This window comes from Clytia hemisphaerica, unplaced genomic scaffold, assembly GCF_902728285.1.
Source record: "Clytia hemisphaerica strain Z4C2 unplaced genomic scaffold, Clytia hemisphaerica genome assembly, whole genome shotgun sequence".
Classification (NCBI taxonomy): domain Eukaryota; kingdom Metazoa; phylum Cnidaria; class Hydrozoa; order Leptothecata; family Clytiidae; genus Clytia; species Clytia hemisphaerica.
The window spans coordinates 232067-258496 of record NW_027103910.1 but is presented as its reverse complement, the minus strand read 5'-3'; the positions used below and the strand labels follow the sequence as shown (position 1 = coordinate 258496).

The window sequence follows — 26430 nt, the reverse complement described above, 5'->3', positions numbered from 1 at the left end:
CCAAATGCGTTTCCCCGTAATTTTTGTATGAAGATTTAGGTCTATACTGCAGCAGCGTGGACGACACAGGATTTCCAAGGTTCACCAAACTTCAAAACTTCCAAAGCGAGAGAAGAAAATGTATGAATCTCTAAGCAAAAAAGAGTGTGTGAGTTTCCAACACAGCAACACATACATTTTGCAAACCAAAAGTGTTAATATTTTAATATCCACTGAAAAAATAAAATTTCCAAGGCTAAAAAAGAAAAAGAAAGCAAGGATAGGACCTAGAGGATAGGAACCAAAAAGTTTTCTACACTCTATCTAAAATTGACTAAACTTAAAGTCTGAAAAGTCGGATGATCATTTCATTACCAAAGATTGGAAGCCATCTTGTTTCTAGTAAACATACAGACATTTCCGTATTTAAGCATATCCTGAAAGTTGAAATATGATCCGGATAGGCACGTAGTTCCGGAAATTCATGGCAACATGGCCGACAAGTTGTACGAGAAATCCAGCTCAATTTTAGGCACTGTTTTGGCTAAAAAGGGATCAATTAAGAGCTTATGCTTTTCATCTGAGTACAGAAATAAAAGGAAGCTTTATGCTTTAACTTTTGAAACGCTGAAGCGTGAGTATATTTTTGATGTATTGAAGATTTTACAAAAACTTTGATTTTATGTTAAAATTTTTCATTTTCTTTTAAATAAAATAGGTGTGTCCCTAATTTCCTTCAGGTAAATAAATATATGTTTGAATTGAGATTGGTTGAATACACTTGTATTGCAAAAATTTAGCCTGTTTGATAGTTTAACGATCTGTGGTATGGCCCAGACTTTACGGGCCATTTGCCACTTTTGAACTTTAAAATAACTCCCACCACACTCGAAAACACTGGCCTGTGCATGTCAGGGCATGCTTCATTATCCGTAGTAGCATAGGTGCCAACTCTCACGCATTGGGCCATTCCAAAATTTGTCTGTAACAGGGGGGCGGACGACACAGGATTTCCGAGGGCAAAAGTTTTCACCAAAATTCGAAATTTCCAAGGCGAGAGAAGAAAATGTATGAATTTCCAAGGCAATCGAATCAAAAAAGGCAAAAAAAAGTGGAATTTCCGATGCATTTAGCAAAAGTACATGGATTTTTATCGGAATTTCCAGCCACCACTGGAAAAGAAAAATTATTTCTGAGGCAAGAAAAAATTAAAAAATGCACGTCGTCCGACGGGGGGTAACAAAAATTTTCTGGAATGGCCCATTGGACGTGAGACTCTCGCATTCCAACACTGTCTCACGCATTTTTTGAGCTATTTGAGCGACTGAAAATCTTTTGTGGCGGTCATGATGTCCGAATGAAAAAAGGAATAAACCATTAACTTGAGAGTTGAAAATAAATCTCTTACACCCCTGTTTCTTACTTAGCCTATTCTTTTAATACTCGCTTCCTTTGTAGCTTTCAGGGTGTTTTTAAGTTAACTTTTATCGACTCGCTTTCTTCGTAACTTTCAAGAGTGTTTCTAAGATCACTTTTATCAATTCGCTTTCTTCGTAACTTTCATTCAAGGGTGTTTCAAAGTTAAACTTTTATCGACTCGCTTTCTTCAAAACTTTCAAGAGTTTTTTAAAACTATTTTCATCAACTTGCTTACTTCATAACTTTCAAGAGTGTTTCTAAGTTAACTTTTATCGACTTGCTTTCTTCGTTACTCACTTTTATCAACCCGCTTTCTTTGTAACTCTTTTAAGGGTGTTTCTAAATTACTTTTGTCAACTTGCTTTCTTCGTAACCTTCTTTGTTTCTAAGACCACTTTTATCGACTCGCTTTCTTCGTAACTTTCAAGAGTGTTTCTAAGATCACTTTTATCAATTCGCTTTTTTCATAACTTTCAAGAGTGTTTCTAAGTTAACTTTTATCAACTCGCTTTCTTCTTAACTTTTAAGAGTGTTTCTAAGTTAATTTTTATCAACTTGCTTTTTTTCAAAAGTTTGATTTCTCACGCATTTTTGATATTTGAAAGAAATTTCCCCGATTTTCCGATTTTTGGAAAAAAAATTCCCCGATTTTCCGATTTTCGGAATAAATTTCCCCGATTTTCCGATTTTTGGAGAAAAAAAATTCCCTGATTTTCCGATTTTCGGAATAAATTTCCCCAATTTTCCAATTTTTTGGAAAAAATTTCCTGTTTTCCGAAGTCGGAAAATCGGAAAAATCGGGCTAAGATTTCGGATTTTCCTTCGAAATTTTTATCTCACGCCAAATGAACATCTTAAGTTGGCAGGTCTGAGTAGGGCGTTTGTAACTTTTTTGACCCAAAACCGTACGAAACGGTTGAGGGGTAGTGGGCTCATTTTGTAGGATTTAATGAATTTCTCTCCAGTTTCTTTTTACCCCCTAATGGGTGTGACTTACATGCAAAATTTTAACGAAAAGAAAAGGTGTTTCGTACGGCAAAAATCTGACCAGTTTTGACACTGTCAGTATAGACTTAAAAACTCGTATACCAATCCAAATTGATTATCAATTAAAATCGAAAGCTAATCGATAATTAATCGATTGAATAAATATCAGTTAAAAACGATAATCGATACCGTGAGATTGGGTAACTTGCATCAGTGGAGGCTAACATGCATAGCCCTCAAATGAAAGACCTGGGTGGTCATTAAAATACAAAATTAAATCAAAACAAAAATGGTAGAGTAGAGCTGCGAGCGGAGCTGCGTAGTTGTATTTTAATGATCAGCCAGGTCTTTCATTTGAGGGCTATGCATGTTAGCCTCCACTGATGCAAGTTACCCAATCTCACGGTAGCTAATCGAGGGTTATTTTAAAAAGCATGGTACCCCAATTGGTGCACCAATTGGGGTACTTATTGGGGTACCACTTTCTGCCCTTAATTTTGTTAAATGACACTTAATTTCATTACAGTATAATATGGTGCTAAAACCGTTCATTGATGGTTTGATAAAGTTAGATTTAAGATTATCACAAAACTTTTGTCACAGTTGCCTCATTCGGCGTGCTGTAGAGATTCATAGTATGAACCCCCCCCCTTTATTAAGGGGGGATCCGAGTTTTCAAGGAAGGCTTTATAGGGGGGATGGGCAATTTTCCAGTTAAAATGGGGGGTTTTAGCTCATAGGGGGGATCAAATAAAAATGGGGGGATAGTAACTTTTTGGTTAAAAAAATTTTTTTTTATGTTATATGTTGATTTAAGTCAATAAAATTCTTCCCCAATACTGGGAGTACAAATTATATGCTGGGGGCTCGGACCCCTGTAAATGGTGCGGGATCAAAAAATTTTAAAAATAGGGGGGATACCCCTCTGCACACTATGAGATTTTTAATCAATAATATCAATTACAGTGTTAATAATTGATAAAATCGATTAATATTGATATAATTGATATCTCAACCCTATCGATTTTTAATCGATAATATCTAATTGATATAATCGATATCTTACATCTGATCGATATAATCGATACTCACAATTTTTTAGGCGCCTATTATTTATTGATTATCGTTTTTAATTGATATTTAATCAATCGATTAATTATCGATAAGCTATCGATTTTAATCGATAATCGATTTTATCAAAAAAATCTTTAGCATAATTAGGATTTAAAGACAGTGCTTAGAAATGGTGCTTTAAATAACCCCACCCCTAATTTTTGAATTTTTTAAAACCATTTCCAGCCAGAATATTCAAATCTTTTTCAAATTACAAGAATTTTTTACCTTTTGAGTGAGTGGACTTATAATTTTGGGATCCTTTTAGTGACTCTATTGCTAATTTATGACTTATGAGTGATATTATTATCACTCTTGTATATTACATTCATTACATTCATTCTGCTATTTCTAAGAAAAATGTCTGATGGAAAACGGTGTATCAGTGTAATATGATTTTTGCTTCGAAGATTACCTGAAAACTGGGAAAATTGGGAAATCTGATAGTGTAACCCAATCCCATTTGGGGATTAATATAGGAAATTAGAAAAAAATTTACATTTAGAAATGTGGGAGAAGAAAAACGAGGAAAAAATTCTGAAAAAGCAATAGATTTTGAGGGGAAAGTCTGTGAAGAAGTCCAGAGTTCAAAATATGTAAAATTTTAAAATTCTCTTCAGATAAAAGAATCTTGGAGAAGATCATTAACTTGACTGCACTTTGGAAGGAAAACAACCAGGTATTTAAATTTCAAATAATAAAGATTTTTTTTATTTCTTATCTAATGAGAAGAAGTGAAATTAAATATCGTCTAAAAGGAATTGTAGGTTAAATTTGTTACTTTATATTTTATCATCAGAAATGTGGCGTAAATGGAAAAAGAATTTGTTTCTTGTAATGTTTCTATTCATGGGAATTGCACTGACAATCAAGTTACTTACAACAGATTTGAGGTCAGAAGAAGAAGAATCAAATGTTGTTTATAACTCCGTTCCGTTTGAGGGTACTGTCAATGTTTGGGGGAAAGCCTCAATTGCTGAATATTTTTGGAGCCATCTTTTTGAAGGAGAGTTGAACAGTGTAAAAGGATACATGATGCAACGTGGACGATTAAAGATTGATAGAGTATTATTGAGTTTCAAAACTGGACCTTATTTGCTTCCATCCACTGCTGATCAAAAAGTTGAGAATTTGGTTATTATTTTAAATGGACGAGAAGAGAGCAAAGTTGCAAAAGCAAAACAATGGCTTGATATGTTATTGGATGTTGAAAATTTTCCTAGATTAAAAAATCTTGGTATTATTATTCTTGGAAATGAGAGGTGTGGAAACGAGTGGATGAATAAGTATATTAAAAGTAAAATTTTGAAGTTTGTTTTCATCATTTATGATGTTGTGAAAGAAACTAAGAAGATCTTACAATGGCCACTTGGTGTAGCTACTTATAGAAATTTTCCTGTTATCAATAAAAATGAAATTGACGTATTCAAGAAAAGGCATTATACTTGTAACTTTCTAGGAACTGTATACCCAGGCTCTTCAAGGGTTCTTCTGAAAAGTTTGCTGGAGAAACGTGACTTCAATTGTTACTCTAAGACAAGATTTGAGTGGATGCCTAAAGAAAATAAAGACAGTATGGAATTATATCATAAGATTCTAAGAGAAAGTGATTTAACATTATGTCCAGTCGGCATAAATTCAGAATCTTATCGCATCTACGAGAGTATGTCATATGGCAGTGTACCAGTGCTGGAGGATGTGGTGACTCCTGGGAGTTGTGATAAGAAAACAGGTCCATATTATCTGTTGAAGAAATACAAAGCTCCTGTTATTTATATAAAAAACTGGAATGAGCTAAGTGACATCATACAGAAGGAAAGCACAATGACTTTTAAAGATATCGTTTCCCGTAGGAAAAAGATATTAGAATGGTATGAAGTATTCAAATATAAACTGAAAGAAGAATTCTTAAGTATTATTTCAGAACGATTTGAGATTTCTTAGTAATTTCACGTACTGTATTATATTACATTTTTAGCATAATTTTTTATGAAAATATTTTTACAGGATGGATTACAAGTTTTATTTATTATTTCAAAGAATCGTTGTATCATTTTATCTGCTACTGCTGCTCAATAAAAAAGCTGGACACTTTAAAGGAATAAAAAAAATACTTATATAGGTTACAAGTAACCCTTTTTGCATTACAAAACCTCTTTAAGTTTTTTTAGCATCTGTCACAAGGGTTTTAATCACAATTTTTTTTGTCTATTTGGAAACCTCCTATATTTTTAAATCCAATATTTCCTCTTTTTTCTCTTTAGATAAGTAAAGCACTTCAATATGTGCTTTGCTATGAAACATTATTTGGTAAAGGACTTCATCAAAATAGTAAATATGAAAAGTTCATTTCAACACACGAGGACAAATTGAAAGCAACATTGGATGACCTACAGAAAGAAGAACCTGGTCTCTTCACAGATACAAAGAAAAACCAAGGTATAATTACAACTTTAAAAACATTATAATAATGTTTTCTTTTAAAAAAATACCATACTAAATACATTTTTGTTTTCCCTGTAAATTTCAGCGTACATTTTCTTTCCAGAATACAGTGTACATTTTCCCTCTAAAATATGGAGTAAATTTGTTTTAAAAAACACTGCAAACATTTTCCTTTGGAAATACGAATAACATTTCCCTTCAAAATACAGAGTAAATTTACTTAAGATCACTGTATGCATTTTCTTCTAGAAATACGTATTACAGGGCTGCAAATAAGCGTCGGTCATCGGTCAATGTCCGACTGAAAAAGCTATTTGAGCGACTGAAAATCTTTTGTGGCGGTCATGATGTCCGAATGAAAAAAGGAATAAACCATTAACTTGAGAGTTGAAAATAAATCTCTTACACCCCTGTTTCTTACTTAGCCTATTCTTTTAATACTCGCTTCCTTTGTAGCTTTCAGGGTGTTTTTAAGTTAACTTTTATCGACTCGCTTTCTTCGTAACTTTCAAGAGTGTTTCTAAGATCACTTTTATCAATTCGCTTTCTTCATAACTTTCATTCAAGGGTGTTTCAAAGTTAAACTTTTATCGACTCGCTTTCTTCAAAACTTTCAAGAGTTTTTTAAAACTATTTTCATCAACTTGCTTACTTCATAACTTTCAAGAGTGTTTCTAAGTTAACTTTTATCGACTTGCTTTCTTCGTTACTCACTTTTATCAACCCGCTTTCTTTGTAACTCTTTTAAGGGTGTTTCTAAATTACTTTTGTCAACTTGCTTTCTTCGTAACCTTCTTTGTTTCTAAGATCACTTTTATCAATTCGCTTTTTTCATAACTTTCAAGAGTGTTTCTAAGTTAACTTTTATCAACTCGCTTTCTTCTTAACTTTTAAGAGTGTTTCTAAGTTAATTTTTATCAACTTGCTTTTTTCGTAACTTCCAAAGGTGTTTCTAAGATCACTTTTATCGAATCAATTTCTCTGTTATCTACAGTAACAAACTGTTTAAAGGTAACTTTTATTTTTCCTACTCGCTTTCTCCGTAACTTTAAAAAAAAATATACACTGAATGACCGACAGGATTTTGAGTTTGACCGACAGGATTTCATTTCTGTCAGACATGATGTCCGATTGACTAAAAATATTTATTTGCAGCCCTGGTATTATATTTTCCTTTTTAAAACACTGCATATTTTCCTTTGGAAATAGAGAGAACATTTCCCTACTAAATACAGAGTAAATTTACTTAAGAACAGTGCATGTATTTTTATTTTAGAAATACGTATTACATTTTCCTCTCAAGTAAAGTTTATTTGTTTTAAAACACTGCATGCATTTTCCTTGAAAAATACGTATTACATTTTCCTCTCAAATAAAGAGTTTATTCGCTTTAGAACACTGCATGCATTTTCCTTTGGAAATACGGATAACATTTCCCTTCAAAATACAGAGTAACTTTACTTATAAACACTGCATGTATTTTCCTTTAGAAATGCGGATTACATTTTCCTCTCAAATAAAGAGTTTAGTTACTTAAGAACACTGCATGTATTTTCTTTTAGAAATACGTATTACATTTTCCTCTTTAAAATACTGCATACATTTTCCTTTGGAAATACAGATAAGATTTCCCTACAAATTACAGAGTAATTTTGCTTTAGAACACTGTATGCATTTTCCTTTGGAAATACAGATAACATTTCCCTAAAATACATAGTAAATTCGCTTTAGAACACTGCATGTTTTTTCCTTTAGAAATACTGAGATTATTTTCCTTTCAAATACAGATTTTATTTGCTTTAGAACACTACATGCATTTTCCTTTAGAAATACGGATTACATTTTCCCCTGAAATAAAGAGTTTCTTTGCTTAAAAACACTGCATGTATTTTCCTTGAGAAATACTGATAACATTTTCTTTTCGAATACAGAGTTTATTTGCTTTAGAACACTACATGCATTTTCCTTTCGAAATAAGGATTACATATTCCTCTGAAATAAAGAGTTTCTTTGCTTAAAAACACTGCATGTATTTTCCTTGAGAAATACTGATAACATTTTCTTTTCAAATACAGAGTTTATTTGCTTTAGAACACTATATGCATTTTCCTTTAGAAATACGGATAACATTTCCCTAAAATACATAGTAAATTCGCTTTAGAACACTGCATGTATTTTCCTTTAGAAATACTGAGATTATTTTCCTTTCAAATACAGATTTTATTTGCTTTAGGACACTACATGCATTTTCCTTTAGAAATACGGATTACATTTTCCTCTGAAATAAAGAGTTTCTTTGCTTAAAAACACTGCATGTATTTTCCTTGAGAAATACTGATAACATTTTCTTTTCAAATACAGAGTTCATTTGCTTTAGAACACTATATGCATTTTCCTTTAGAAATAAGGATTACTTTTTCCCCTCAAATAAAGAGTTTATTTGCTTTAAAACACTGCATGCATTTTCCTTTGGAAATACGGATCTTCATAAGTACAGAGTAAGTATGCTATAAAATACTGCATACTTTTCCTTTGGGAATAGGGATGACATTTTCCTTTCAAATACAGAGTTTAATTGCTTTGAAACACTACATGCATTTTAGAAATACTGAGAATATTTTCCTTTTAAATACAGAGTTTACTTGCTTTAAAATACTGCATATATTTTTCTTTGGAAATATGTATTACATTTTCCTTTAGAATACAGAGTAAACGTGCTTTAAAACACTACATGCATTTTCCTTTTTGAAATATGAATTACATTGTGCTTTCAAATACAGAGTAAATTTGCTTTTAAACACTGTATGCATTTTTCTGTATGTATTATTCACTTCTATTTCGTTCCCTATATTGCAACTTCTGCATTTTTTTCACACCTTCTACCTGCCTTCATGATTGACCTCCTTTCAATATTTTGATTCTGACTGGTCTTTGTGGAATTTTCCGTTTAATTCTCGTATTTTATATATTTTCCCAGATTTATTGTGAGTTCACCATCTTCAAAAATAATTGAAGAGTGCCTTAAAATACAGAGTACAATTTTCTTTGGAAACATAGGGCTTTAAAAATACACTTTCGCCAAGTTAAAATTAGACACCACCTTAAAATAACAGTAATTACTTTATGTAGTAACTGCTTTCACCAAACTAGATAGTGATACCACCCCTCAAGTGCAGTTACTACGTATCTGTAGTAACTGTTTTTTTAAATGTGAAAATCTAGACCACCACCGTAATAAGTGTCATAGTGTCATATAGTAACTGGACCCCCCCCCTGAATGCATTTACTTTCAAACCTGTTCAAATTACAGCATATATTCTCCTTTTCAGATAAAGGAATTCATTTTCCCTTTAAAATACACAGTAAATTTACAAATTAATTTGAAAATATGGTATACAGTTTGACATTGAAAACTCTGAAATTTTCCTTTAAATATATGAAATACATTTTCCTTTCAAGAAATTGAGTATGTTTTCCTTCGAGAATATGGAGTATGTTCATTTTCCTTAGGAAATACAGAGTACAATGTTCTTTGAACTACCTTATACTTTTTAGTAGTTTTGTCTACTTTCAGAGTGTATACAAAGCCTTAAAATATTTTAAAATTTTTGGCTTAGAAACCTTATATTCTAATATACTTTGTGCTTTGCATATAATAAATGTGTATTTACAATCTATTTTGTCTGACAGAACCAACATTTTGACATATTTTGAAATGCTAAAACTGACCTTTTGACAATCATTTTATGTTTAAAATATTTTAAATTTAACCCAGAGAATACCTTGAAAGGGTGCCTTAAGCATTAATAAATATTGAGTAAATTTTCCTTTTAGAGTGCGAAGTATATTTTCCTTTGAGAATACAAAGTATATTTTCCTTTAAAATTCATCCTGCCTTTGAGATTTACAGAATATAAGAAAGGTATTAAAAGATTTCCTGGATTGGGAAATTGTTTTTATTTGAAAATATGAAATTCATTTTGCTTTGAAAATACAGCAAATATTGAACGGTACTGAAAATTTCCTGGACACGGGTAAAGACAGGATACAGAATTTTATTATAAATACAACGAGGATTGCATTGAAACCTATTTAGGTGAAACTGAGAGGAGAATGCATCATCAACCATAGTGGTAGAGATAAAAATTCGACTGTATTGAAACACTCTCAACTTTCTGGTCATACACCAGTTACCATGGATGACGTAGAACTAATTCCTAAGGGATTCAAAAAGAATGAAACAAGAGAGATAACTGAAGCTCTTTTAATTATCGATCAGAAACCTACACTTAATGTACAGAATTTGTTTAAAACAATACAGCTTTTTACGACATAAATTTTTTTTCTACTTTTATTGCCTTTTTTGTATAATTACTTTTGTATACTTTCTTTGCACGTTTCAATTATTTTAGTTCCTGAGGTATCTTCTCTATCATTTTATAGCGTGTTTTTGATTGTATTTTTAGAACTATTATACTGGTCATTTTTGAAAATTTGTTTTTAAAAGATTTCGTTTGTTATTAGATTTTTTACTCTGAAAATGACCTCTTGTAGTAACAACATCAAAAACATGAAGCTTCTGGTTATTTTTTTTATCATTAAATTAGTTGCCCAAGGAAACATTTTTCAAAATACAATGCTGATTTTGCTCACAAACGAAACAACTTTCACCATACTCCATTTTTGAACAAGTCTTTCTTATAATGGCTTTTTTAATCTTTATGGTTATAACACAAAAAATTTAAATTCCTCGTGTAAGAAAAATCTTTATTTTAGTAGAAGGGAGTGAAAATTTGATGGATAGTGTGCAATTGTTCAATTTTAGGGTATGATATCTCAAGAAAAATGCAATATTTGAAACAGATAATAAAAGATACATCTTCCTTTTATTATAATGGAATAAAAATTTCTAATTAAAACCAAAGAATAGTAGTAGTAGCAAAATCAATCTTCTAAAGATCGCAGAAAAGTTTTTTTGGTTCGTAGGGCATTTATTTCTTTTGTAAAATATTTTCTTTGAAAAATACAGGATAGCTTTTCTTCAGGCAATACGGGCATAATCTTCTTCTAGTATACAGTATGTGGGCCCCCAAAACGGCGATCAAATTTAAAATTTCTCTCAAAGCTAGAGGAAAAGAGGTTTTACAAAAATTTTTCTTGCATGCAAAACTTTAACCTCTCTACTTTATTTCCGGACAATTCTTTTTCAAAATTTTCAATTTCAACAATATTTTTCAATCGCTTAAAGATAGGTAACTTTTTTCTAATGGCCCCCAAAACGGAGGTTTGCAATTTTAGCGATTTCTCGAGATATCTTTAAGATATTAATACAAAATTTTGAGCATAGTTTTGAAATGTGATTTAGAGGGTTTTGCGCATAAATTTGTTTGACAAAATTTTTACAGTATACCCCTGGTTGTCAAAATGCAGGTTTGGGGCCCCCAAAACGGAGGTGTAGTTAAAATCAAATTATTAAGCCCAGTGGTAATAGGAGGAAAAACTATGAACACATTTGTGTTTACCCTTAAATTTACGACCCGATAGATGTAAAATTTATGATTTTTATTAAATATTTCAAGATTTTCGATATTGCAAAGTCCAAACTGAAAATTTAGAAATTTTCAAAATGAAAACTTAGATTTAACAACGTCTTAATCAAGTTTCTGAAAATCAATGTCTTTTGAAAATAGTTCCATTCATGTATGGAAAAAGCTGTGAAAATTTGAGAAGAAAAGCTTAACTGAAACTGAAAATGTTAAGCTTTAAAGGTATTTTTCTCCTATATTTTGCAAAAAAGTGACAGAATTTGCCATTTTTGCTGATTCAGCGAAAAGTTTTATATATAATGTTAATTTTTTGTAATAAGCTATTAACTCAAGCTGATAGGAATGAAATTCCAAGATTTTTTGCTGTTTCTCATATTTAGAATTTTCGGTTATTAATATGCTGATTCTAGGGTCCCAAAATACTGGTTGACCTTTAAGATGCTATATCTTTTACCCATCATCTAAAGTCACAGATGTATCTGCATTTTCTGAACGGCATTAGGTGTAGAAAGTTTCCTATACCCCATTTTCATAACTTATTTTCAATATCCAAGGAGCTAGAGTGAGTTATATGCAATTTTTATCTAATTTTGGTGTTAAAATATCTCCTTCATACGCAAATATGTTATTTTGAATCTGTCTCAAACCATCAAAAACATGCCCATTTTTAAGTATAACCATCATTCTTTCTAAATAAACAAAAATCGTTTAATTCTGATAAATCTAGAAGTCAGAATCCTCATTTTAATGACAACCTCCGTTTTGGGGGCCGTCTCCGTTTTGGGGGCCATATACTGTAGTATAGAATAAATTTCCCTAAATGAATGATATGCTATTTTATAATATACACAAAGGACTTCTTTCTTTTATGTTTCCTATATTATTCATAGTAGGATCTCCTTAAAAATTACAGAAAAAAAGTTTTCCTCTGAAAATACAGAGTAAATTTTCTGTAGTAGATCTGGATAATATTTTCCAAAGTAAATATAAAATTCTTTTTTTTCTCTTTTAGAGAAAATAAATATTTTCGGTAGCAGAGAATATATTTAATGATAAATCAAAATAATTACTATTTTCATCAGGACATTGAAAAGACAATCCCGTTTTGAAATGGAAATGTATTTTCCTTAAAAATAAAAAACATGCTGGAAGCAAAGGCGAAAATCTGGCCTATGAATCGGGAATCGTTCATTAACACATCTAAACCCTGTAATTTTTTAATATTTTTCCTTTCTATAGTTGTCCTTCCCAGATATGTGCGTGTCAATGTTCTGAAATGCTCCATGGACGTGGCTATCAATCGGTTTCAAACAGATGGCTTCAACCTTGTCTCTGGAAAGGTATACAAAGTAATGACCTATAATGGACTCGGGCTATTTTAACTTCTTTTATTAGATTCTTTCTATGATCTAAAGTAATTCTGCCATCGCACATTGTGAACAAAGCTCTTTCTATAATTCAATTCAAATCTCTGTGATTTACACAAATCAAGTTACTCTTTCAGTAGATGTAGAAATTGACAGCACTAATTGCAAAATAGGCTTAGTTCGTTTTTTCTTGTCTTAATGATATCTTGATATATTTATTGAGCACTCTTTGAATATGATTTCACCTCGTTTGATTGTAATATCTGGATATATTGATTATAACTGATTGTAACCAGGCTTGGGTCTGTCAACAGATTTTCTAACATTTTATAAACTTTGTAGGAAATTAATGAGATCAGTGGCGATGAATTCGTGCTTGACAAGGACATTCCCAACGTTTTGGTTTTCCCTCCAAACACCGATCTTCATCAATATTCTTTGTACAAGGAAGGAAAACTTTTTCTACAAGATAAGGTAAGTGCATCGAAATAGACTTATATTGAGATGAGGATGGTTTATAATTGAGTGGTGTAGGCACATGCTTAAATTCTAAGAGACGAACAACAACCAACCTTATTATAGGCATAGTGGGCAACACCCCTCCAACCCCCACCTGAAAAAGGTCACCCCCACCTACATAGGGTTACCCCCACCTGAAATCTCATATCAGCCCAACTCCCACCTTTTTCAGCAAAACGGCGCAATCGAATCACACCTTCGAATTTGGAGGCCTTGTTCCTTTTAGGAACACTAAAGATCCCAGTTAAAAGTCCTGAGGACTACAAACTGGAAAGGAAAAGACAGGAGAAAAAATGAACTCTTTTTAACCTTCAGAACTTACATAGTGTCCTCCCCCCTGGATTCAGGGGGGGAATGGGTTTTGAGGTCAAAAGGACGCATAGGGGGGAAAGAATTTTTTTTGAAGCCAGGGTGGGGGAAAACGAGGGGGGAATGGAAAATTTTCATTCTAGGCACGGGGGGGAACTCACCAAAATCAATTCAAAATTGAAAAACATCTGGTTTTATGAGATGATATAGCATAATGCTTAGTTTTATTAATATTATGGTTTAAAAACAACCATCCTTTCCATTTATTCTTGAATTAGAACTACCTTAGGGAAAACAATAACTGTTAAGTTCATCAAATTACAGCTTTTTAATTTTATGGTTGGGGGGGGGGACAGAAAAATTTTTGGAGGCAGGGTGGGGAAAAATGAGGGGGGGGGGGAATGGAAAATTTTCATTCTAGGCATGGGGGGAAAAGACCCTGAAGGACACTATGACTTATGACAGTCATTTGTTTATATTTTTATCTAGTATAGTATGTGGAAAGTTGAAAATGACAAAAAAGTACAAAATCAAACGAAGTTAAATACAGAAAACTTGACAACCCCCACCTGAAAAATGTTACCCCCACCTACATAGGGTTACCCCCACCTGAAATTTCTCATCAACCCAACCCCCACGTATTTTTAAATCTGAAAATCCTCAACCCCCCCCCCAGAATCCAGGGGGGTGCCCACTATGATAGGTTCATATCATATATGCATACATCATATATGCTCAGTCAATTATGAAAAGTTCTTCCTTGGGATGTGGATATGGTTATAACCACTTGTGTTGTGAAGAATTAGGGAAGTTCTTGGAAAACTAAAGATTGCTTCTCACAAGAATTTTATAGCACCTAGGAAAGTTGTTTATAATTGTGTGTATCAGAATTGCACAGACGCAGTAGTGTATAATTAATTATGATCTTGCCTGACTTCCAGGAGGTTGGGGTTCTATTCCTGCTTTATTCAGTTGGCAAGTGGTGTGCTACAATCAGTGCAATAATATATTGGCACAAGCCACAAAAAAACACTGGATTTACTCACTTCCCTCTCCTAAATCCCCTCTCCCTAATTTTAATGGTTGAAGAAGGCAACAGGGCTGCAAACTCAACTATTGATGCTTGGGGGAAGGGGAAATAAGTTGTAACATCAAAAATAAAATGTTTACTGCCAAATATTATTGCAGTGATAGTAGTTATGTAATGGATTGCACAATACATAATGAGGTGTGAGTGTGCTGGCCTTGTTCCCTAGTGGTTCATAGTATAAACCTTTGCAATATAATCAGTCAAGGCAATGCATATGATTTTAGACGAGATTGAGTTTTTATAAGATACTTTATTAATTGGTCATTTGAAGTAATAAAAATGATGCGTACTTTAGAAAAAGTAACGAAATTGTTTTATTACTGGTTAACGACCAATCAAATCAAATAAGAGCTTGTAAAAACTCCAGTTTGTCCCAACTTTTTATCATTCCAGGCCAGTTGTCTGTCTGCTTACGTGTTGAATCCACCTGAAAGGAGCTTGGTGATCGACGGATGTGCAGCACCTGGTAACAAAACAACTCATTTGGCGTGCATCTTGAATAACAATGGGTAACTCTAATTCTAAGAAAATATCTACAGCTGGGCATTTGATATGTCATATCAAAACACTTTGAATAATCAAAATGCATACCAGTTTTTCAGAATTTTTTCAATACCATTGGGAAATATATTTCCCACCTCGTCATATGAACGTTTTTGTGGAAAAGAACTGTTACCTTTCACATATTTCAATCCAACTCTTTTTAAGAGCAGATCTCAGTCCCCAGCAACTGCATATCTGATTTCACTTCTTCCTCAATCTATACATTTTGTAGGTCTGTGTATTCATTTGATTTGGGCAATTCTCTCTAGCAACTGCAATACTGATTTCATCAGATTTCATTTACCTAATTTTCTGCATTTTGTAGGTCTATGTATTCATTTGATTTGGGCAAGTCTCTTTAGCAACTGCAATACTGATTTCATCAGATTTCATTTACCTAATTTTCTGCATTTTGTAGGTCTGTGTATTCATTTGATTTGGACAAGTCTCTCTAGTAACTGCAATACCGATTTCATCAGATTTCATTTACCTAATTTTCTGCATTTTGTAGGTCTGTGTATTCATTTGATTTGGACAAGAAGAGATTACGTACAATGGAAATGTTGGTTCAGAAAGCTGGTGCCACATGCGTCACTCCTAAACATCAAGATTTCCTGAAGGTGAGTTATCCTGCTAATACAAGTTTAATTATATACCCGTTTTTTTAATGATTTTGTTCAGTTTGGGTTGGTCAAAATTTTTTTTTAACACAACATTTGATTGACTGAACCCATTTTAAAAATATTTACGTACCAAAATTTAAGTTAAGCTTCCCTCTATGGAATAAAAAAAGAATCAACACAATATCTTTAACTGTAAGCTCGTAATATCTTGATAAACCTGCAAACTTTTTTCTGGCGCACCCAGTAGACTTCCCCTTGTCAAGATAGACAGATGGAAAAATACTTTATACCTGATTTTTCATTGAAATAACTCCAGACACAATTCAAGTCTTGATTAAGAAATTTTTATTCGTATTTCTTTTCGTTCATCTGAATTCTACAGAGAATGTGGCTTATCTTTTGATTCAAGTGCATTTTTATTAAGGGAATTTAGCATCTCTATCGATGAGATAATTCTTTTGTAGTTTGTGCACAATAAAGATACACTCCCTATGGTATATTTATGTGGAAAATTTGTCAGAATAACTAGAATAACTCTCTTATGAAGACAGCAAAGAATTCAAAGAAGCATTTTGCATTCTCTGTAGTATATTATAACTAATGGGTGGTCCAACCTTCTTTGGATGTCCCGTGACGTTTTTTATAGAGCTACCAAAGTAAGGTTGATTTTGCTTATTAATAAGATTGAGGAGGGTCTAACTTAAAATTTGATGAATTACTTTTTTGCATTCGGACAATTGGGTCAAAAGTTTTGATGATCACTTCAAATCCAAAAGTCAAAATTGAAATTTTATTTTGAAAATCGATTACTTAAAAATTAAAAAACCAAATTTAAAAAGTTACCGACCACCCAGTATCCGAATAGGAGAAAAATTCCCCAAAAAGTACTCTTAGGTGCCAAATAAACGCCCCCCCCCCCCGCTTGTTAATTTTTCGATTTTTTTCCAACCCCCCGGACGTTATTAGGACCCCCCCCCGTTTATTAATTTTTGAAAAAATTCCCTGCTCTCAAAAAGAAAGTTTCTTGTTTTACTCTAAAAAGCCTAAATTTAGTCTATTTAGACTTAAGCTGAAACCTTTAAAAGTTCCTGCCGGGTACCGCACTCTATGTCAGAATTCTTCTTTCTTTTGTACCAAGGTTCGACACGATGACAAGTTGTTTTCAAAAGTGGAATACATTTTGTTGGATCCTTCGTGTTCGGGAAGTGGGATTGTTGGGCGAATGGATAACTACGTTGATGATGATGAAGAAAATGCTACTAATGAGGTAAACAAAGGTTGTCCTCTGGTTGACAGTAAAAAACAGTCAGTTGAACACTTTGTTTAGTATTTTTTGACGGAATTAATTTTTTGACAATTTTTTTCACTGTGTTGCTGATCTAAGATTGAAGTTTCATTCATGTGGAAATGGTAATTATAGCGCTAATCTACAAGAAGTTCAATTTTTTTCTTTCATTTTCTTCACTTTCTCGAACAAATTTTGAAAAACAACCAAGTGGAAAAAAATATGTGCATTGAATATCTTTCCAACGATACCAAATTTTTTATTATACCACAAATTCTTGGAAAGTTATGGTCAAAACCACTGCACACCTTTTTGACACGTCAACTGTACTTTACACGACGACCATCAACAAATAATTTCGTTCATCGTCATGCCAAAATGGAGATCGCCTAGATAAGATAGATTAAGTCTTAGCTTGGTTGTTTCTTTAGGTGAACGAGAAACGATTGAAAGCGTTATCTGGCTTCCAAACAGCCGCCCTCAGTCACGCCCTGACTTTTCCGAACGTTCAAAAGGTGTTGTATTCCACGTGTTCAATCCACAAGCAGGTTTGTCGATTTTTTTGTTTTATCTCCCCAAGTTTAGTGTGCTCTCCAATAAGTAACATTAAAAATGTACTGAAGTTTCACTAGTTCAACTTGTATTTTAAAATGTATTTAAAACCACTATAATAGCTCTTACTGTAGAAATTTCATTCTGTCGAGTCTTTCTAATTAGATGTGAAGTTAAAGTATAGGTTTCTTTCACCCTTAAAGGAGAGACAGAAAAAGATATGAAATCCCTTTTGTATTTTTGAAGGAAAATCAAAGCTGGTGCTGATGCTTTTAAAGGGAAAGATTTTTATATATTTTTGAAGAAAAGTGAAGGTAGAGAGTCTATCTTCATATTTCCCTAACACCCTACCTGGCTGGAACTTCTCACTACCAATCGGCCAAAGTCTTTTTGTTATTTTTAAAGATAGATTTTGGTATTTTAAAGAAATACTCTCTTTTGTATTTGTGAAGGAAAACCTTTTTCGTTATTTTTAAAAATGAATTATTTTGGTGTTTTAAAAAAATACTTTTTTCTGTATTTCTGAAGGAAAATCTTTTCGTTATTTTTGAAAATAAATATATTTTAGTGTTTAAAGGGAAAGCTTTTTTCTGTATTTTTGAAGGAAAATTTTTTCGTTATTTTTAAAAATGAATTATTTTGGTGTTTTAAGAAAATACTTACAGATAAAAAAATTCTCTCCATTAAGAATTAGTGAATAAGTTGTTCTTATAGAAACCAAAAATCAAAAAAAGGGTGTGGCGGCCACCTGAATCGGTGTCATTAGATCCGTCAGCTGCCGCACCCAGAAGAATAACAACAATCATGATGCTCACATAGATGTTTATGGCTGTGCTATCATGATGGTCTACTCATTTGGTGGTTGTGATTAGCTGGAAGTAACTTGCTTCTGCCGCACAATCGGAGAAGATCATCGTAGTACCAATATTGGTGGTGTCGCGAGCCCCAGTTTTGTCATGCCAAAGAAAGCGAAGAATTTCAAGCAACTGAACTTTATTACACAAAATGCTAGAGGAATTAAAACTACGGAAAGGGTTTATGAACTTTCTACCCAAATTAAACGACAAAATACATTTGCACTTTGTCTACAAGAAACATGGAAAAGCAGTAAATCGGTCGAGATCGTAAATGACTGTACCTTTATTTTGAATGGGTTTTTAAATGCATCCGAAAACAAAAGCAAACGAGGACAAGGTGGTGTCGGTATCGTACTTAACAAAACTGCAACCCAAGCTTGGAAAGAAGCAGGCTCACCCATTTTCACCGAATTTGGAAATCGACTAATTGCGACCAGGACTTTCGTTAAAAGACAATCGTGACAAGAATATCGATATCTTTCTCGTCTCAGCTTACGCCCCTATAGGAGTTGCAGACGCACTTTTGTGGGACACTTTTCTTCAGAATCTTGAGAACTGTATAAAACTCGAAACGTCCGAAAGATATTTTAATCGTTGGTTGTGATACCAATTCCTCCCTCGGAATTAGTTATGAGAGAAGTGGGGATTGAAATATCTTCAGTAGGCAAATTTGGTCTACCTCATAGTAATTATGCTGGTACAAGACTTACTACCTTCCTTGAAATCAATCGTCTCGTCGCTTGTAGTACCTATTTCCGTAAAAAGAACTACGCAACGTGGAGACACCCTCGATCTAAAACTACCGCATCAGATTGATCATCTACTTGTACTAAAAACTGATTTTCGACGTGTTGTTGATGTGTTTGCTTCAAAACCATTACTTGATTCAGATCACCTCTCTGTGAGGATGAAATTACGAATAGCAGCTCGTTTCATCAAAAAATCACCAACAAAGCGTCCACTTTCCAATATTGACTCTAATAAACTGCTTGTTGATCGTGAATTGCGTAATGCATTTATCGACTCCCTATCTTCAAAATTACAATCTCTTGATCGCGTAGAGTACGAATCCTTGGAGAAATCACTTCATGATACTGCATCCTCAGTCCTACCAAAAATCACTCGTCAACCACCCGACTGGTTCTCAGCAAATGAATCAGAACTGTTGAATTTAAGTGAGAAACGTAATATCGCAGTTTATAACAAAACAAAAACCGCATTCACACGTCGCACAACTGCAGCTGCAATACGTGCTCGAAAGGAACTCAAAAACGCTATTAATGTTGCCAAAAGCGCTTGGATTATGAACTCATGTAACCGCTTGAATAAAGGTCCAAATGCATGAATCTTGGTACAAAAAAAACTCGTTTTGGGAAAAATGTGAAAACCTAAAAAATGGCTTGAGTAAACCCCCTCCACCACAAACAAGTCATGATGATGAAAAAAGAGGACGGAAGTAAGTGCGTTTCGTCAGAGGAAAAATGCTGAAGTTTTTCGAATCCATTTTTCAAAACTTTATAATCGTGAAGAAGTTTATGACCCTTCCGTCCTATCGTCCATAACACCGCGCATCTTGAATGACGATTCAGTCATACTCCAAGCGTTGAAAAGAAATCAGAAAGGCAGTATTGAGACTGAAAAATAAAGCACCGGGGCATCTGGCTTAATCTGCTCCCATGTTCAAATCGTTGACGGAAGACGAACTTTGCTTCGATTATTTTGTCAAGATTATTGTTGATATCTGGGAAAATGAAACTTACCCCTCCCAATGGGATCTCGGAAAACTTGTCATCTTACCGAAAAAGGGTGACCTATCGAAGCCAGGCAACTATCGGGGAATCATGCTTTGGAGACAGCATACAAAGTTCTGGCTATCATAATACACAACAGACTCCAACCTTTCGTTGAAAATCTTGATCATGAGGCACAATGTGGTTTCCGTCAAGGTAGAGGTTGCATGGATGCTGTATTCGCGATCAAAACTGCTCTTAAAAAACGCAGAGAACACAATTTAGAAACATGGGTACTCTTTCTTGACCTTGTCAAGGCATTTGACAGGGTGCCCAGATCATTGCTTTGGCAAGTCCTACAAAAGTTCGGCTTGTCAGACAAACTTATTTCTATTTTGAAAGTTCTACACGTAAATTTCACGTAAATTTTCAAGTTGATTCGGTTTATAACACACTATGCCCTGCACATCGGAGTTTAAACAAGGTGGTGACATCCTCGGGCCCGTGTTATTTGTCATCTACATTGCCGCAATAATGCAAACATGGCGGAAAATGCACGATCGACCGCTATGCATGTACCGCACCAAGGAAGATTTCACGCTAACAGGACGGAGATACAACACCAAAGGATCTGATTTTTCCGTAGACGACTCTGAATATGCAGACGATACTGCTGTGCTTTTTGAAAGTAGATCGGATACCAGAAAATTACTCTCCGCTGTGATCTCACTTCTTGAAATTTGGGATGGGAGTTCATGTTGGTGATATTCGTACTCCGGATAAACCCTCAAAGACGGAAATCCTTTTTGTTTCGAAACCACCGAAATCGTATTCTGATCCTGAATCTTTATGACGGAATCGATCTCTCGCCCTAAAGCTCTGTGCGCACACTTACTTCCCCATCGTTGACAAGTTTTGCTACCTTGGTTGCTTTATATCAAGGGACTGTAAGGATTATGTTGATATTACCAATCGTATCAAAAAGGTGGCAATGCTTTCGGAGCCCTACGAACGTCATATTTCCTCTCGTGTCATTTTGATGAGGCTAAAAAGTGTAGTTTACATGTCTCATTCTACCGATATTTTTATGGCGCTGAGTCGTGGTCCCTCAACTGAGCACCTACTTCGTCTTCTGCGTAACTTTCACCATGCATGTATGCGTTCAATGTGTCGTATAAATCGTTCCCATGTCTTTCTGTACCGAATAAGTACGGAATCGTTGTTGACAAGGTTGAATATCCAACCATTGAATTTTATCTTAATCGTCAATTATCCTGGTTGGGTCATGTATCGCGTATGTCGTTTGATAGATTACCGAGAAAGTTATTATCATGTTGGGTATGTAATGCTCGTTTGGTTGGTTCGCCTGAGTTCACTTATGGTAGAAGTGTTTATAAAGCCTTGAAGTGGTTTGATATTGAGAAATCTATTTGGTTTGATTTGATTAATGATCGTGGTAATTGGAGAAAATTGATAAATGTGTAGTATATTTCAAAATGCTAGATTTTTCTTCTTAATGTTTTCACATCTGAATTTAATTTAGTGACTTTTTATTGTCCTTAGCGTAGTGATTTCCTAGGATTATATTTATTATATATTTTTAGGCCAGTTCCTCGTGATTAGGATGGACCATTCTTCTTCTTCTTCTTTTAAGAAAATACTTTTTCCTGTATTTCTGAAGGAAAATCTTTTCGTTATTTTGAAATATGAATGTTCAAGTTTACAGTATGTGGCCCCAAAACGTCTATTCAAATCGAAATTTTTCTAGTGAATTCAGAAAATAGGGAACGTTAAAAAATTTTCTTGGGTATAAAGCTTCAACATGTCACGTTTCTTTCTCTAAAGATAATTTTCTTAGAATAATGGTTTTTGTATGATTTTTTTTTCAGTCAAAGTTGAGTCACATTTTTCTAATGGCCCCCAAAACGGAGGTTTAGTTTTTTCGAAATATCTTAATCAAAAAGCATAGCACCGACATCAAATTACTATCAATAGGTATGAAGGCAATGCTTTATCAAAAGAGTCAAAATATACTTTTCTCTTTATCTTTATACAAATGGTTGTCAAAACGGAGGTGTTAGTGGCCCCCAAAATGTCGATTCAATTAAATTGAAATTGTTAAAAACCCATCACTTAAACATAATATCTCGAATTAATGACACGATAAAGAATTAGTTTTTGATAATTTTGCAAAAAAAAATTTATACCAAAACAATAAGTGTTTCAGGCCTGGCTGAGAAATACAAGCAGTTTTTAATGTTGATTTTTTCGTGAAATATTTCGAGTTGGTATGTTGGTATATTTTTATACTTTCCAGAGGTTTTAGGGGTTAATTTCCAATCTTGTTTATGACAAAAAAAGGGATTTTAGAAACTAATTTTTGAAAAAAAAGGGAGAATAAAATTAGCCATGTTATAAATGACATTTTGGTATTTTTCTTTTTTTGGACTCAAGAGAAATGTGTTAGGATTGAATCTGAAGCTTTCTCAGATTTCAAAGCAAAACATGACTCATTAAGGCAAAACCTCCGTTTTGAGGGCCATTATACTGTAAGTGTTTCAAGAAAAAGCTTTTTTCTTTATTTTTGAAGGAAAATAATTTCATTATTTTTTCAAAAATGAATTATTTTGGTGTTTTAAAAAAAACAAACTTTTTCTTGTATTTATGAAGGAAAATTTTTCGTTTTTTTGAAATATGAATGTTTTAGTGTTTTAAGAAGAAGCTTTTTCTGTATTTCTGAAGGAAAATCTTTTCGCTATTTAAAAAAAAATGTTTTAGTGTTTTGAGGGAAAGCATTTTCTGTATTTCTGAAGGAAAATGTGTTTTGACTTAAGAAGATCTTTTGCGTATTAAAGCAAAATCACAATCCAAATAACCGCAATCTTTTTTGTCGTGGGCGGACTCTTTGGGAAATTTTCGCAAATTACTTTTGAAATTAATAAAAAAAGAATTAGGAGACACAACATACAATGAGTATGTATCCGATTTCGAATGGTTCGACAGTACACAGACTGCTCCTGTAAAGAATCCTGCAATATAACACGCATGTGTAATTTATCGTTCATTTAAACATGTGCTGTTAATCTTTGTAATTAACAAAAAGAAATCGAAACATCTGAGTATACAAACTATCCAGGTCAGGGTTGTGAATGGCAAAATTTGTTGTTCTTTTTGAAATCTGTCGTTCTTTTTGTCTATCTTAAGTAAGTGTGGGATTTTTTAGATTAACTACCTTATTGGGCCTTTTTACGCCGGCCCTTATTACGCCACAGCCTAATTTTGGGCTTACGAAAATCACTAAAGTTTTAAATATGGAGTAAAACCATGGATAATCATCGTCTTCGAATCATACCTAAAATTCTTTAAATAGACGATATCGGCTTAACATGAAAACTCAGATTTGATCCCGGAGAATTCCCCACAATGCTTTGCACGGAAAATACCGCGAACTTTTTTCCGCGCAAAGCATTGTGGGGAATTCTCGGGGATCAAATCTGAGTTTTCATGTTAAGCCGTTATCGTCTATTGAGAAATAATGATGAAAAATTTCCGCCGCTTTTAGGCTAAAATTGCAAAGTCTTGGCGCTTATTACGCCGGCCCTTATTACGCCACGAGCCCACAAATAACGCCAATAAGGGCCGGTGTGAAAAGGGCCGAGAAGGTACCTCTACACCAAAGAAACATCTTTGCGCATCAGCCGTATCATTCCTTATGGCCAGGACACTTTTTTTAACAGTTTTCCTTATGGCCAGGACACTACATCAACATAAACACTTTTTTAACATCAGCCGTATCATTAACAGTTTTCCTTATGGCCAGGACACTACATCAACATAAACACTTTTTTAACATCAGCCGTATCATTAACAGTTTTCCTTATGGCCAGGACACTACATCAACATAAACACTTTTTTAACATCAGCCGTATCACTAACAGTTTTCCTTATGGCCAGGACACTACGTCAACATAAACACTTTTTTAACATCAGCCGTATCATTAACCGTTTCCTTATGGCCAGGACACTACATCAACATAAACACTTGTTTTGTTTTCAGGAGAACGAAGACGTCATCGAGAAAGCATTCAAACGATTCGAAGAACAATTTGATTTATGTCACGTGATGCCCTCGTGGAAAAGCAGAGGTCAAGGAGAATGGGAACTAGGTTTGTTAAAAGTCTTTTTAAATGTGGACTCTTTTTTATTACCATGTAGAAACCATGCCAGCGTAATTATAGCAATTCACGCGAAAGTAGTTGGCGAGTGGCCTCGATATTACTTGCGCGCGCTTCGATCGCACTTTTTAGAGCAAAGCTTCCATGCTATTGGTCAAAAGAAAAATGAAGCAACTCCATTGGTGCAATCTGACGTAACCGTTGAAAAAAGTTGAAATGTGTTTACGTTTTTTATGACGTAATCTTTTTTCAAAGCAAAAAGGATTGAAACCAAAAAGTGCGATCGCAGCGTGCTCTAGAAGAGACCGGCCTTAAGATTTCTTTCGTTCTTTTTTCCTTCCCTTCTTTTACCGAACTCTACAATGGATGAGCATGACCATATAGTATGAACGTGAAAACTTTCCAAATTTTTGACTCCTCGTCCTGAGAACAATAAAAATGACGTCGTTCAAACAATAGACGTAAGCGTTTGCTAAACTCCCTCTCACCCCTTCACTGTGTACGTGGATGGCCCCGGTGGCCACTGGCGTGTGCAGGAAAAGTTTGTCATTAAATTCCACAGCTTCGGATTCACATGCATTAGGATCTTTTATTTTAGATTTTAAGTTAGTATACAATAAAGGGCCAAAGCATCATTGGGGGGATTTCTTCAATTTTGTATTGATTTCTTTTACTTTTCTTCCAGCTTACAAATGCATTCGGGCTGTACCTGAGAAAGATTTTACCAACGGTTTCTTTGTTGCCATGTTTGAGCGTAAACAACAATCAAACTTTCAAAATGGTACCAAAGCTGTGGGAAAAGAGGTTCATATCAATGGTAAGGAGACCAATGCTGGCCTTTCATCTAACGGGATTGTAAATTCAGAAAAAAAGAGACATTCTAACCCACAAAAAGGAGATAGTGACGTTAAGATTTGTGATGGGAAATATGCTTCGTTGACTCAATGTACTAAAGACACGAAGATTGGAAAACATAAGGCGCGAGATACAGGGAAACGAGAATGATGCGCCAAATAAGAAAATAAAGATAAATGTTGATGAAAAGCCAAAACAACAAAAAGTAGAGAACATTTTTGCGAAGAAAGTTCCTTCGAAACGGAAAAGGAGACTCAATGAGCGCGTTAAGAAACCGCTCATTTGATATTTTTACTTTATACAAATAGGATAATTCACATTTCAAGAAAAAGTAAAAATAAAATTAATTCCTTTGTATTTGTCTTCAAGCTAAGTGGTTTGTTTTTTTGACGTGGTCTGTGTGAGTTTTTACGCAATGCAATTGGTTCTTTTTGCATGACGACGGGCTTACTCAAGTCAAGTTCTTAGTTGACCTCGGGCAGTATTTATCAGTACAGTCCTCACAAACGGTCATATTGTATTACACTTGACCAGGAGATTGTTGGTCAGAAACATGATGCCAAGATTGGAGTAGAGTCATGGGTAGGGTCTGTAAATTATTAAGAAACCACTCGTCCAAACGCAAGAAATAGTATAGACTTCCCACATTCAAATTTGTTCATTTTTTGAGTACTCGGCGCGTAAAAGCAAAATAGATTATTTCCGGCCAATCAAATGCGAGAACAATGCCGCGCTCTAGAATAATTTGTTGTTGTCGTGTCCAGTCTTCGGCCGTTGAGATATTTGACAGTTTGGTACTTTATTTTTCAAGATGTTTTAGCTTTAGACAGAGTAGGGCACTTTTTCTGGCGAAAATCCTTGAAAGGTAACTGTTAGCTGATTGACAAACCTAGCTTTAAAATTCTTCGGACTGAAATCAAACCCACTGTTTGCCTGAGGAAACAAACAAAGGGAACTCAATTCAATGTTTCTTTTTCTTTTCCTTAATGCGTATAAAAAGCGTAAGAGAAAAAAAAACAGCTGGTATTTCGTAAGG

The 26430-nt window shown here is 33.9% G+C and overlaps 1 protein-coding gene across 1 annotated transcript; it reads left to right on the top strand.

The window, feature by feature from the left end:
- The first annotated feature begins 399 nt into the window (after nucleotides 1-399).
- LOC136809179 (28S rRNA (cytosine-C(5))-methyltransferase-like) lies at nucleotides 400-25741 on the top strand. Its single transcript, XM_067065698.1, has 11 exons — nucleotides 400-613; nucleotides 4119-4177; nucleotides 5763-5937; nucleotides 12729-12829; nucleotides 13199-13330; nucleotides 15168-15283; nucleotides 15829-15937; nucleotides 17079-17207; nucleotides 17657-17773; nucleotides 24422-24530; nucleotides 25225-25741. The coding sequence occupies exons 1-11, from the start codon at nucleotides 472-474 to the stop codon at nucleotides 25542-25544; spliced, it is 1509 nt and encodes a 502-aa protein (XP_066921799.1). The 5' UTR covers nucleotides 400-471; the 3' UTR covers nucleotides 25545-25741.
- Nucleotides 25742-26430: the final 689 nt, after the last annotated feature.